The 12,432-nt window shown below is 37.1% G+C and overlaps 1 protein-coding gene across 1 annotated transcript in view; it reads left to right on the forward strand.

The window, feature by feature from the left end:
* Window positions 1-1,692: 1,692 nt before the first annotated feature.
* Window positions 1,693-12,432, forward strand: part of NDUFS4 (NADH:ubiquinone oxidoreductase subunit S4) — a gene marked incomplete at both ends in the record, with an annotated part of 100,294 nt that continues 89,554 nt past the window's right edge. The window contains one exon of the mRNA XM_080718973.1: window positions 1,693-1,784. Within this exon, the coding sequence (XP_080575099.1) occupies window positions 1,693-1,784 (92 nt within the window). The remainder of the gene's footprint in view (window positions 1,785-12,432) is intronic.

The following is a 12,432-nucleotide window of genomic DNA, read 5'->3' on the forward strand; positions in this document are numbered from 1 at the left end:
TGGGGATAGAAACCAGGGGCATTCTACCTCCGAGCTACACCCTCAGCTCATTTTTTATACTTTATTTTGAAACAGGGTCTCACTAAGTTGCGAAGAGCCTCACTAAGTAACTGAGACTGGCCCCGAAACTGTGATCCCCCTGTCTCAGCCTCCCAAGTATGAGGATTATAAGCGTGCACCATGACGCCCAGATATTATTTTTAAAAATGAATGGTTAAACTTCAGATTGAATAACATTTGGATAGAAAATCAACTTGGAGTAGAAGAAAACTGTTGCAGCACACACACATACACAAAACATTCCTTTAATTAGTCATAATGCACATCATTCCCCATCCTCTTGTTAATCTTACTCAATTAAGGTTATCTTTTCATTTGCTAACTCAAAATCCTTTAAAAAAAACTCACACACTAACCTGCTCTTTATTTATATAACCCCATCAATCATTGACTTAAAGGTCAGTAATCCACGAAACAAACGTTTCCAACACTTATCTTGAAAGATTGTGTTTGCTTTATGTGCACTGAACATTAATAGAGTTCAAATTAAGTAATTTAAGATTATTAATATTTTGGGCTACGAGTTTAGCTTGGTGGTAGAATGTGTGCTTAGTATAAGCAAGGCCCTGTTTTCAGTTCATAACACAAAAATTATCATCCCCATCATCACCCTGGTGTCTATGAATTATGATCATACGTTCAGAATTTACTGAGGAAGCAGTAATATCAAATACTACAGTCCATACCCAATGTATGCATGTATCAAAACATCATATCGTGTTCCATTAATAGGTATAATTAAATGAATCAAAAACAAACATTAAGACTTTAAAAGTATTATTTGGTTTCATATAAAAAATATGTCAAAATAAAGTTTGGAAACACACCAAGTGATGTGTGTATGTATGTTTCTATCACTTTGAACCTCATTATGATGTATAATTACAATGTACCAATGAAAGTTAAGAAAAAGTCCCTTATGAGCCCAGATGGTTCCTGTGGAAAATGTGATCCTGCCGCCTACAGAAGATCAAGCTGAACACAGTCCTGATGGGGAGTCTTGCAAACAGAATCTTTCTGCAAACACTGGGAAACTACTGCTTCCGTTCCTCAAGGACTCAGCAGCCTGTGGCTTTTCCAGTAGGCTGAGTGGTAAGTGTTTAAATTTTCAAGTTTTTAGCTGGGCGTGGTGGCACACGCTTGTAATCCCCGCGCTTGGGAGGCAGAGACAGGAGGATGGTGCTGGTTCGAAGCCAGCCGCGCTGGTTTAAGAGACCCTGTCTCAAAAATATAAAATAGGTCTGGGAGTGTAGCCCGGAGGTAGAAGGGCTTCCAGGAACCCCAGTACCACAATAAATAAATAAATAAATAAATAAATAAATAAATAAAATTTTCAAGGTTTTTTTTTTTTTTTGTCTTTTCATTCTCCTTGCAAATAACCATTCCTAAGAGTGAACAAAGATTATTCTTTACGGGGCAATATTTACTCTTCATGCACTTCTACATTTTTCTTCCATCTATTTTCCTTCTTACTCCTTTCAACCAAACCTTTTAACTCTTCGAAACCCCAGCGCTATAAGGAAAGCAACCCCCGCGGCCTTCCTTTCCGCCGCGGGTGCAGGCGCCCGAAAGCGAAGGAAGTTTGTCCCTCGCGGGACTCGTCCTCCCGTCCTGCCCTGCGCCCGCAGCAAGATGGCGGCGGTCTCAATGTCAGCGGCGTTCAGGCAGGCGTCGTTGGGGAGCAGGCCAGTGGCTGCAGCCGCCGTAGCTAGGATTGCGACCAGGTAACGGAAATGTCAGGCTGCTTCTTCAAGCCTCTCGGGACCCTCCACGTTTGCGGAGTCCCTGCAGGCCGCGGCCCAGGGGCCTGGCGGGAGCGTCCTCTGCTGACCCTTTCTTCGGGCGCAGGCGGACTCAGGGCTCGCGGCGTTCGGAGGCGTCGGCCCAGCCAGCGAGGCGTGCGAGCGGCAGGGGCAGGGGGGTCTCTGGTGTCTTGGAAACCTTGGGTCTGTATCTGAGTGAGAGGGTCTGGCTCCGGAGCCGGGAGCCGAACCCGAGGCCCAGGGAAGGGGCGGAGCCTCAGTGACCTCTGCACCCCGGCTCCCGACCTGAGCGCCCCGCACCTCAGGCCCGGCTGCAAGTGGGTGGGTTGGGTTTGCGGACAGAGGGATTGATGTATGGTTAGGCTGCAAGGGAAGAAAACTTAGTAGGAATTCAGTGTTAGAATAAATAAAAATTACTGCTAGAAATATTGGAAGGTAAGTTTTATTTTTACGTTTTTGCGGTGCTGGAGAGGAGCCCATGCCTCACATGTTAAGCAGGAGCTCTGTCTACCACTGAGCTTCATCCCCATCTCAGGAAGGTAATTTGTAAAAGGCTGGTCGGTAGTGCGGGGAGGTTTCCCATCCACAGTTTTACTTAAGTGCCACAATAATTCAGTAATTGTTACTGTTTTGCCTTGAAGCATTTTTCTGATGTGATTTTTTTGAATGCATTACTTAATCTTTCATTTCTAAGTTTCTCTGAGTTACCCGAATTTATCGTAGTACTAATACTGTACACACAAACACATATTAGCATTTTTATCAGCCAGGTATTATTATTATTACTACTACTACTACTACTACTACTACTACTACTACTACTACTATTTGTGGTTTGTTGCACTCTGTAGGGTCCCTACAGAGTTGGAAAAATTGTGAGGTAGGTGAGTGTGGTGGGTTGGAGGAATGTATAAGTTAAAAATTGAAGAAAGGGTCTATTCCAGTGCTTATTTAGCATTGCATCTAATTAATATAAAAAGAATTCAGAGTTAGGGTGAGTTAATTAGGACTTTTGGAGGTGACTCGGTTTTAAGTAGGGAGGATCTGAGAAGTTTGGATGGAAAACCAATTAATGGGAAAATCTATCTAAAATTTGTCAGTATTAAACATTTGCAAGTGTCTTAAGTGGACAAGACATGAGAGAGTGGATTCAGTAAGGCATATGGTAGGGAGGGGAGTAAGGAATAAAGAAAAGGAACTATCAATGGAAGGAAGCAATCATATGCTACATTAATATTTGAATTCATTTGTATCAGTAAAAATAATACAGCAAAACAGAACCCAACAACATAAATACAACAGCTAGAAAAGGTTATTTAAATAGAGCAAGTGATTTCAGTTTATATACTAAGTTTGTGCTCTGTACAGCTAGTTTCTATTTCCCTGGACTGAGCCTGCAGGGAAAGAAAACCTGATAAATCATCTATGTTTATCCTTTCTTAAGGGATATTTCAGGATAAATTTAACTATTTAGAATATTAATCTGTCAGATAAATTGGCAACGTATTACAAAAGAGGAATACTTTTTTTTTTTTTTTTTTTTTTTTTTAGTGGCACTAAGGCTTGAACCCAGAGGCATTCAGCCTCTGAACTAAACCCCCAGCTTGATTTTGTTTCTTATTTGGAAACAGGGTCTCACTAAGTTGCAGAGGGCCTTGCTAAGTTTCAAGGCTAGCTTCAAACCTCCGATCCTCCTAAGAACTGGGATTAAAAGCATGTACCTGGCTCACTGGTGTTTTTTAAATTTATTCATTTTAATGCGTTATTTTTGCATATTTATCTCCCCTAGTCCTGTGCCATCACTTCTCAATTTAGACTAGATCTTGTGTTTATCTTAAACATAGCTCTTAGGGTGGTAGATCCTCAGAGTGTTTATTAATAATTGTGGTGGGGACTAAGTATATGAGACCTCCTTATAAAGCCTATTTTGTGCTCCAATCTCTGAATTTTATTCTCTTGCTTTATTTTCCACTATGAAATTGAGTCAGTAGTGAGGTCACAGACCTTTTGAGGGCTGGAACACATTTTAATTTTTGTAAACTATACGATATCTTATGTAATAGCTTGCATACAACAAGTGAATGCTTATCATGTAAATGAGTAAATACATTTAGAGATGTATTTACTAACTAAATATTTAGAGATGAATGGTTGTGAAGAAAAGCAGGAAGCCATGGGCAGTATTTTTGTTAATGGCCTTATCACTGAAAGCCACATAGACAGTAACCTACATAAATGTTAATAAAAAATATCTACGATACATTTTCTTTTCTCCTTATTTGCAGTGGTCTAAGTTTAGGCTGTTTATCCCTAATTCCTTAACTTCTGGATTGAAGTTGTCTCATAACTAGACTTTGTACTCATACTTTTTTTTTTGGTGGTACTGGAGGTGGAATCCAGAGTCTTTCTACCTCCGGGCTATACTCCCAGACCTATTTTATATTTTATTTGGAAACAGGGTCTCACTAAGTTGCTGAGAGCCTCACTAAGTAGCTGAGGCAGGCTTCGAACCTGTGTGATCCTCCTGTCTCAGCCTTCCAAGCACAGAGATTACAAGCCTGCGCCACCAAGCCCAGCATACTCATACATTTTGACAGGTGTCCTGACTCCTCTTTTGTATTCAAATTTTAAAAAGCAGGAGATAGAAATCAATTTATTTGGGGAAGAGTACTCATTGGAAAGTGACAACTTTGGAATTAGAGTAACTTCATCTGAAGTTTTTAATTATTTGGGGCTTAATAGAGAAAGGTGGAAAACTTGGTTCCTGTGTAAGACCTGCTTTAATATGTCAGTTTTTGGAATGGAGTAGGTATGGTATTCAGATAAAATATAAATTGTACCAATTCAAACATTCCAAACAGAAAAGCTTCTAAATATATCATATCCATTGGTGAAAGCTTGAGGGTGTTTGTTTTGCATTAACATGGAGCATGGAACCTGGGGCCTGTTAGGCACTAGATAACACCGAGCTAGGTGACTAGCCCAAGCGGCTCTCTGATTTACTGTATATCAGCTATTGTTCCAAGGATTTTCTTTACATTATCTCATTTCCTACAGTAACCCTATGAATTCAGTATCCTTATTTTTCAGATGAGGAAATAGGCACATAGGTGAAATAATGCTTTAAGTTTATGCTGCTTAGAAAATATTCTGACATAGTAATGTAATTGAATATTTTGAATTTTGTAGAGAAGAATATTTTTGATAATAGTAAATTAACACTTCAGTGTCTTCTCTGTTTTTTCTACCTTTTAGCAAGGTGTGTTCTTTATTTGGAAACTGATACTTTAATCTTTACTTCACAGTTTCTTTAGTACAGTGAAAAGCATTAATTATTTTTTGTTTGTTTTTCAGCTTAGGATTTTTTTCTCTCAATTTTGTAATTATTTTTGGTGAGAGAAATTATAGGTGATTTCATTATACATTTTTACCCTCTTAAATAAAATGCACATAATAGACAAGGTATACTTAATATACATTTTTCTTACTCTAGTGATGATTAAGAAAAAAAGTTATTATACTCTGCTGTCTGCTACCCTTTCTGAGTTCTTGTGTTGACTTTTTAATAGTGTTTTTGTATTCCTTGATTAGCCTGTTTCCCTTTAACAGTTTCACCATTCCTTTTCATTTATCATGTGCTTGAATATAAAGCAACTGAACCTGTTAGAATTTTGTGTGTCAGATCATGAAGGTTTAATGATGCTCTGATCATGGCTGGAGTTTACTGTGATTAAAATCTTGTGCTCAGCCTAGCATAATCCTAGTACTTGGGAGGCGGAGACAGAAGGATTGCAGGTTCAAGGTCAGCTCTTGCAATTTAGGAGACACTCTACAACCCACTGAGACCCTGCTTCAAAACAACAAATAAAAATAGGGCTGGGAATGTTGCTCTGAGGTAAAATGCCCCTGGATTCAATCTCCAGTACCACATTAAAAAAAAAAGAAAAAAAATATCTTTTAAGGTTGACAGATTAGTAAAGTTAATACTTGAGATCTTATAACTTTTCTATTTTTAGTTTTTAGAGTTCAAAGATCCTGTTAGATCTTATTGTACCTAAATTATGCATTGGCCACATTCTTTATAGCAACTTTTATTTAAGTATTATACTATTTTAACAAGCTATTTTGAGTCTTTTCTCATTTAAATAATGACAGGCTGGTGGTGAACTCTGGTGATCTCAGTACTTAGGAGGCTGACACAGGAGGATCAGGGTTCATGGAGAGCCTCAGCTACTACTTAGTGAAGTCCTTTGCAACTCAATGAGACCGAGACCATTTCAAAATAAAGAATAAAAAATAGGGCTGGGGTTATAACTCAGAGGTAGAATGCTCCGGGATTCCATCCCCAGCAACACACACACACAAACACACACACACACACACACACACACACACACACACACCCTAAAAAACAAACAGGAGAACAAATCAGAAGTCCTGTTTCAGGATTTTTTTTTTTTTTTTGGTATATTGATAGGTAAATAGAACCGTGTGTGTGTGTGTGTGTGTGTGTGTGTGACACACACAGAGACAGAGATAGAGACAGAGTGACAGAGAGATTGGAATTAAACCCAAGAATGGTCTACTTCTTTGCTACACCCTTTTTTATTTTTTATTTTGAGAAAAGCTCTTGCTAAGTTACATGTTGCCCTCAAACCTGTCATCCTTTTGCTCTGCCTCCCAAGTACTGGAATTAGAGGCATGCTGCCACTTCACCTAGCATAACCTTGGACTCTTTAGAATTAGTTTCTCAAATGTAATCTTCTTGTCTGTACTCAGTAGACTTAATATTTCCTTATGTGATAATTTTCCAGTTTAGTGGCTTTTAAATATTTGTTGTGCATCAAAATCACCAATTGCATGCATACAAAATTAAAGATGGCATGGCCCTGGTCTATTGGTTCAGTCAATTTAGACTGAGGCTTAGCTCTGTCTGGTAGGAAATTAGAGCAGAAAATTACTTCTTTTCATTTCTTTTTAAAGTTTTTATGTTATATCTTGAATGGCTCCAGAAATATTTTTTTTCCTTGGAGGAAGGAATTGGATATTTCCAGAAACAAAAAAAGCTTCAATTTTCCTCTATTTTTCTAATCTAAATTAAGTTTTATGCATTCATCCATGTTCTATACAGAGACTTTTTCTTGAAGAAAAGCTTTCTTCAGAGGCAAAGAAGGCATTTTGATAATTTTGGAGAAAGCAGGCCATGTTACTCCTCTCTAGAGACTCTTGTTCTTCCTTTTGGAAGGACTTAGGTCTAATACAGCACAGCTGTTGAACTCTGCCCTTAAAAATTTAAAAAGAAAGTGTTTAATCTTTTAAAATGGAAATGTGTTTTTTAGGGAGGTGGTCTTTGGCTCACTGTAGTTCTTTAAGAAAGTTTCTTCTCTAGAATTTTAGTTTCATTGATTTCTTAGAATTGTTTTAAATGTTGGGAGCACTGTCCATGAGAGTAAAGATTTTTTTTTTTTTAAATGTTTTGCTCTATTCCTAAGAAAGCTAGATGAAGAGTTTAGTTCTTTGTGTTTTCTAGGGCTCAGAAATATGTTCTTTCCTTTATTCAGCCACTCCATGCATAAGTAAAGGGTCCTTGAATAAGGCTTACTAGACAAAAGATCCTGTTCTAGATGACTGTTCAGCAAGCCATATGGTTCTCCTAAAAATGTCAGTCTGTCTTGATGAGTTTTAAAGTGAATACAGATGTTTTGAGGACTACAGTTCTTTTGAGGACTACCACTCTTTGAATGGAAAGAACACTTCTTTTTCAAGAGTTTTCTTCAATATACTTAGAGAAATTTGCATGAAACGTATAATATGAGCTGAGACTTATCCTTATAAATGAGATTTAGAGAAATAAAACATAATATGGCTTTTGTTAGGTTTTTGTATTCAACCTTTTAAAAACTACAAAACTTAAAATGCTTTGTGATACTTTTGTGTAATTGATCTTTTGGCAAGAAAGGATACCATTTTTTATATTCAGTGCCTTTTACCATCATAGATTGACTCTAGAAGTTATAGTTCATAAATTCATACAATGTTTTAGTTGTAAGAAATCTCTAGTATCAGCCAGTTCAGTCCTTAATGAAAGAACCTTTAGAACTTTCTGCTTGATTATCTAGTTGAAGAATTATGGTGAGTGTCTAGTAGTTCTAGAGACCACTCTATACTTTTAGACTCATTGGTAAGTGATGTTTTTCTTTGAAACTATACAGAACTACCCTTCTATGTATCTGTCAGTCCTTCACAGAACTGAAGACGCTGGTCATCCCTATTCTTCTACCAGGTCTGTACTCCAGACTTAATATCCTCTGTTGGCTTACTCTGCTGATAATCAGATTTCCTTCTGGCTTTCCTGCCTCTTCATGTGTTTTCAGATGCTTTCCATTTTGCCAGTGTTCTTATTATATTATAATTAAATAAGATTATCAGAGGTTGTGGTTTAGCAAGCTAAGGAAGAAAGTTGACACTAGTTTAGATTTTTAAAAATTTTAACAAGTGTTAGAAAACCAAGTGTTCTTGGTGGTGCATACTTGTAATCCCAGTACTTGGAAGGCTGAGATAGGAGGATCACAGGTTCAAGGACAGTCTCAGCAAGTAGTGAAACTCATCAACCTAATGAGACCCTGTTTCAAAATAAAAAATAAATAAAATAAGGCTGGGGGGTGTATCTAGGATGTAGAATGCTCCTGGGTTTAATCCCTGGTAACACACACACACATACACACATGCATGTACGCATACACACACACACACACACACACACACACACACACACTAAAATTTTTTTTAATCTAAAAATTAAAAAATTATTGAATAAAATTTAACTTTTTCCTTGTGGTCTATAGAACTTAGAATTTTAACACATGTATAAACCCCACCATAATCAGTGTATAATACCAAAAGATCACCACCAGTGTTTGAAGGTTTAGTTGTTTTGCATTCTCACTAATATTGCTATTTTCAGTATTTTTTAATATAGCTACTCTCATGTGTAACAGTATTCATTGTGGGTTTTTATTTTATAATAGCTGTATGACCTATAATTCACATATTGTAAATTTTACTCAGCTTTTAGTACATTTGCAATTATATAATCAGCCAATTTTAGAACATTTTCATCATTCTGAAAAGAAATCCTGTACCATTAGTAGTTATTCCCCATTTTTCCCTTCTGCCGTAAGTAATCACTAACCTACTTTCTGTCTCTATAAATGTGCCTATTCCGGACTTCTCATACAAGTGGAATGATATAATACATGGTCTTCTGTGACAGGCTTCTTTATTTAGCATGATATTTTCAAGGTTAATCTAATTTGTGAAATGTATCAATACTTTATTCCTTTTAATTGATGAATAATATATTGTATGGACATACTACATTTTAGATATCTAATAAATTGGTGGACAATGAGTATGATTTAATGATACTACACTGGGAGAAACTTAGGATGTGCCTTCTTTCCAGGTGTAGAGAGAACACCTAAGGGTCTATGATCTGCTTTGGGGAAGGTTGGGAAATCTTCTCTAGGTTCTGTAACCTACTTTGAGGAAGAAGTGCAAGGGATAGAGATCAGAGAGACCTTCTTGCTTCTAGAGTATGTCAAAGTATCATATTTTGGGAAATAGTATGCCAAATATGTAATTTGCAAATATTTTCTCCCAGTCTGTAGGTTTGGTTTTCACTCTCTTAAACTGTCTTTCAGAAAGCAAAAGTTCTTAATTTGGACTGTCTGTTTTATAATTTTTAAAATAGATTATGCTTTTATTGCTTATATCTAAAAGCTTTTTGCCTAGCTACATACCATGGCAATTAAAAAAAAATTCTCTTGAGATTTTGATTTTGAAGTTTTATGGTTTACCTTTAGATTCTTGATTCATTTTATATATAAAACATGAAGGTTTAAGTCAAAGGTGTGTGTGTGTGTGTGTGTGTGTGTGTGTGTGTGTGTGTGTGCGCGTGCGCTACACCCTGAGCCCTATTTTTATTTCAAGACTGGGTCTCACTAGGTTGATGAGAGTCTGACTACTTGCTGAGGCTCTCCTTGAACTTGTGATCTTCCTGTCTCAGCCTCCCAAGTACTGGGATAATAAGTGGGTATCACCAACACTTGGCTTCGAAGTTAATTTTTTTGTATACTGCTCCAACATCATTTATTGTAAAGACTCCTTTCTCCATTTAATTTTGGGGAGGTGGATCATAGGAACCTTGGAAGTCAGCTGTAATGAAAGCTGTATACCACCCTGTCAAAAATTAAAAACAAGGGCTGGCATGTTGGCGCATGCTTGTAATCCCAGTACTTGGAAGGCTGAGTCAGGAGGATATGGGTTGTGGCCAGCCTTAGCTACTTAAGCCCTCTGCAATTTAAGGAGACCTTATTTCAAAATAAAGAATAAAAAATCAGACTGGGGATGTGGGGTTATAGCTTAGAAGTAAACAGCCCCGGGGTTCAATCTCCAGCACCACCAAAAAAAAAAAAAAAAAAAAAAAAACCAGGAATATTTATGTAGTGATTATCTTCAGGGAATGTATATGTATGTGTGTGTGTGTGTGTGTGTGTGTGTGTATAGTATAGGCTTATCTTCCACCTTTGAACTTCTTCATTCCTTCCACCTAATGAACTCTGGGATTTTGCTAACGTGTGTTCACTTATTCAGTGAATGTTTATTTCTGTTCTTGTTTTAAAAGGCTGCATTTCTGTAGATTTTGCTAGTATGTATGCTCTTGAAATATCTGCTTTGAGGGTAAGTTGTGTTCTAACAAAGGCTAAGACACTAATTTCTCAGTCTTGTGAGGACTTTGATTTAACTTGGCCTTTCTTAGAGTATGAGGCAAGCATATGAGTGTAGGTAGTTTATTTGAAATCTAGGAAATAGAAGTGAGATACTTGGAAGTGAGACAAGGAAGGAAGAAATCAAGTATGATACTGTAATTTCTGTGAGCAGTAGAGGCTCAATTCCATTGGAACCTTCAGAGAAGCATACCTTCATAGAATGCTTTTCAGTGTTACCAATCTGACATATGGAAAGCTTGAACATTTATCCATAGGCTCTCATTTGCCTTTTTTAAAAAAAGTGCCAACTCTGTACTTGTGTTTCTGCAGGCCCTGAGGCATAGTAGGTTTTTCTTGAGGTGGGTTGCTAGAGGATGATAGGAGTCTTGTGCTCCTATAGCTATGGTTGAAATGACAAATAGGTCAAGGGCATGTCATATGAGCATTAAAGGTATCTGTTATATACTTCCTTGTAAATCAAGAGACCTCTAACCTCCTTTATCTTGGGTACTAATAAAGGTTCTAATGTCATTATTTATTGAGCACTTAGGCACCAAAGGAATTATTTTTGTATGTTATTTCATCTAGTAAAAGTGAATACTGTCCTTCAGATGATCTATTGACTCTTTTATTGTAGTTTTACATATTCATACTTAAATATGAATAGTAAAATATTCATACTTATTGGAATTTGCTTTATTTGCCTATTCTGTAGGACAGGACAAAAAAAAAGAAATTGAAATGGCAAAATTAACTATAAATAATAGTAGAATTCCTATGGGAAGAGGATGATGCTTTTATATGATTCCTAGTTGAAAGACTATTTCAAGCTAGGCATGGTCACACATGCTTGAAATCCCAGCATTTGGGAGGCTGAGACAGGAGGATCCCGGTTCAAGGGCAGCCTCAGCTACTACTTAGGCCTTTTGCAACTCAGTGAGACCTTGTTTCAAAATAAAGACTAAATATAGGGCTGGGGGTATAGCGTGGAGGTAGAATGCTTCTGGATTCCATCCCCAGTACTGCAAAGGAAAAAAAAAAAATAGTTCATGACAGCAGAGTATTCCTGTGTTATGTGCCAGGATTGATCAGGAACTCCATACAGTATAACATCCCTGTAAAGAATGACCAACTTACAGTTTGCTCCAAATTTGAGGATGTAGTAAGTCTAAGCCAGTAGCCTAGAAGATTTCATTTCCTGGATAAGCATGTATTTTTATTTCATTGTTATCGTGTAAAAGATTCAAAAGTAGTTGATTTTCTTTAGCCCTCAGCCTTTTAGGTTTTTGCTGCTGTTCTTCTCTTATGTGGTAGTCTTCCCTTTCGTCTTATTTCTATCTCAGTATGTTTTAGTGCATAGTTAGTAGTAAGATGGATGCTACATGTGTCTGAGGGCACTTCACACATTTTGTCTCCTCTTTCTTTAGGTGAGATTCAAAACATTGTCATTCTGTTTCAGATGAAGTCCATAATAGTCACTGCTTGTAAGTGACCCCTCCTTAGGCATCAAGATCTTATTTTGGTCCTAAATGTTTGGCATTGAGTTCAAACTATTGATGTGTCAATTATCATGTCTTTGACTCTGGCTTTGGGAAACATTGTTTTCTAGATACTTTCTCTTACATCCTGGTATTAAAATGCTGTTAGGCTATATTCTCAACCATTTCATTCTTGAACTATTTTATTTGATTTAGCATATCAGACAAGCTGGTGATAAGGAGCACACAGTTTGGAGTCAGCTCTACCATTTGAGTTCCAGCTCTGATACTTCTTAGTTTTTTGTTTTTTTGTTCCTGTTTTCTGTTTCTTAACATAGACATAATAATCACTGTTTTGTA

Source organism: Muscardinus avellanarius, assembly GCF_963383645.1.
Source record: "Muscardinus avellanarius genome assembly, chromosome: 1".
NCBI classification, from domain to species: domain Eukaryota; kingdom Metazoa; phylum Chordata; class Mammalia; order Rodentia; family Gliridae; genus Muscardinus; species Muscardinus avellanarius.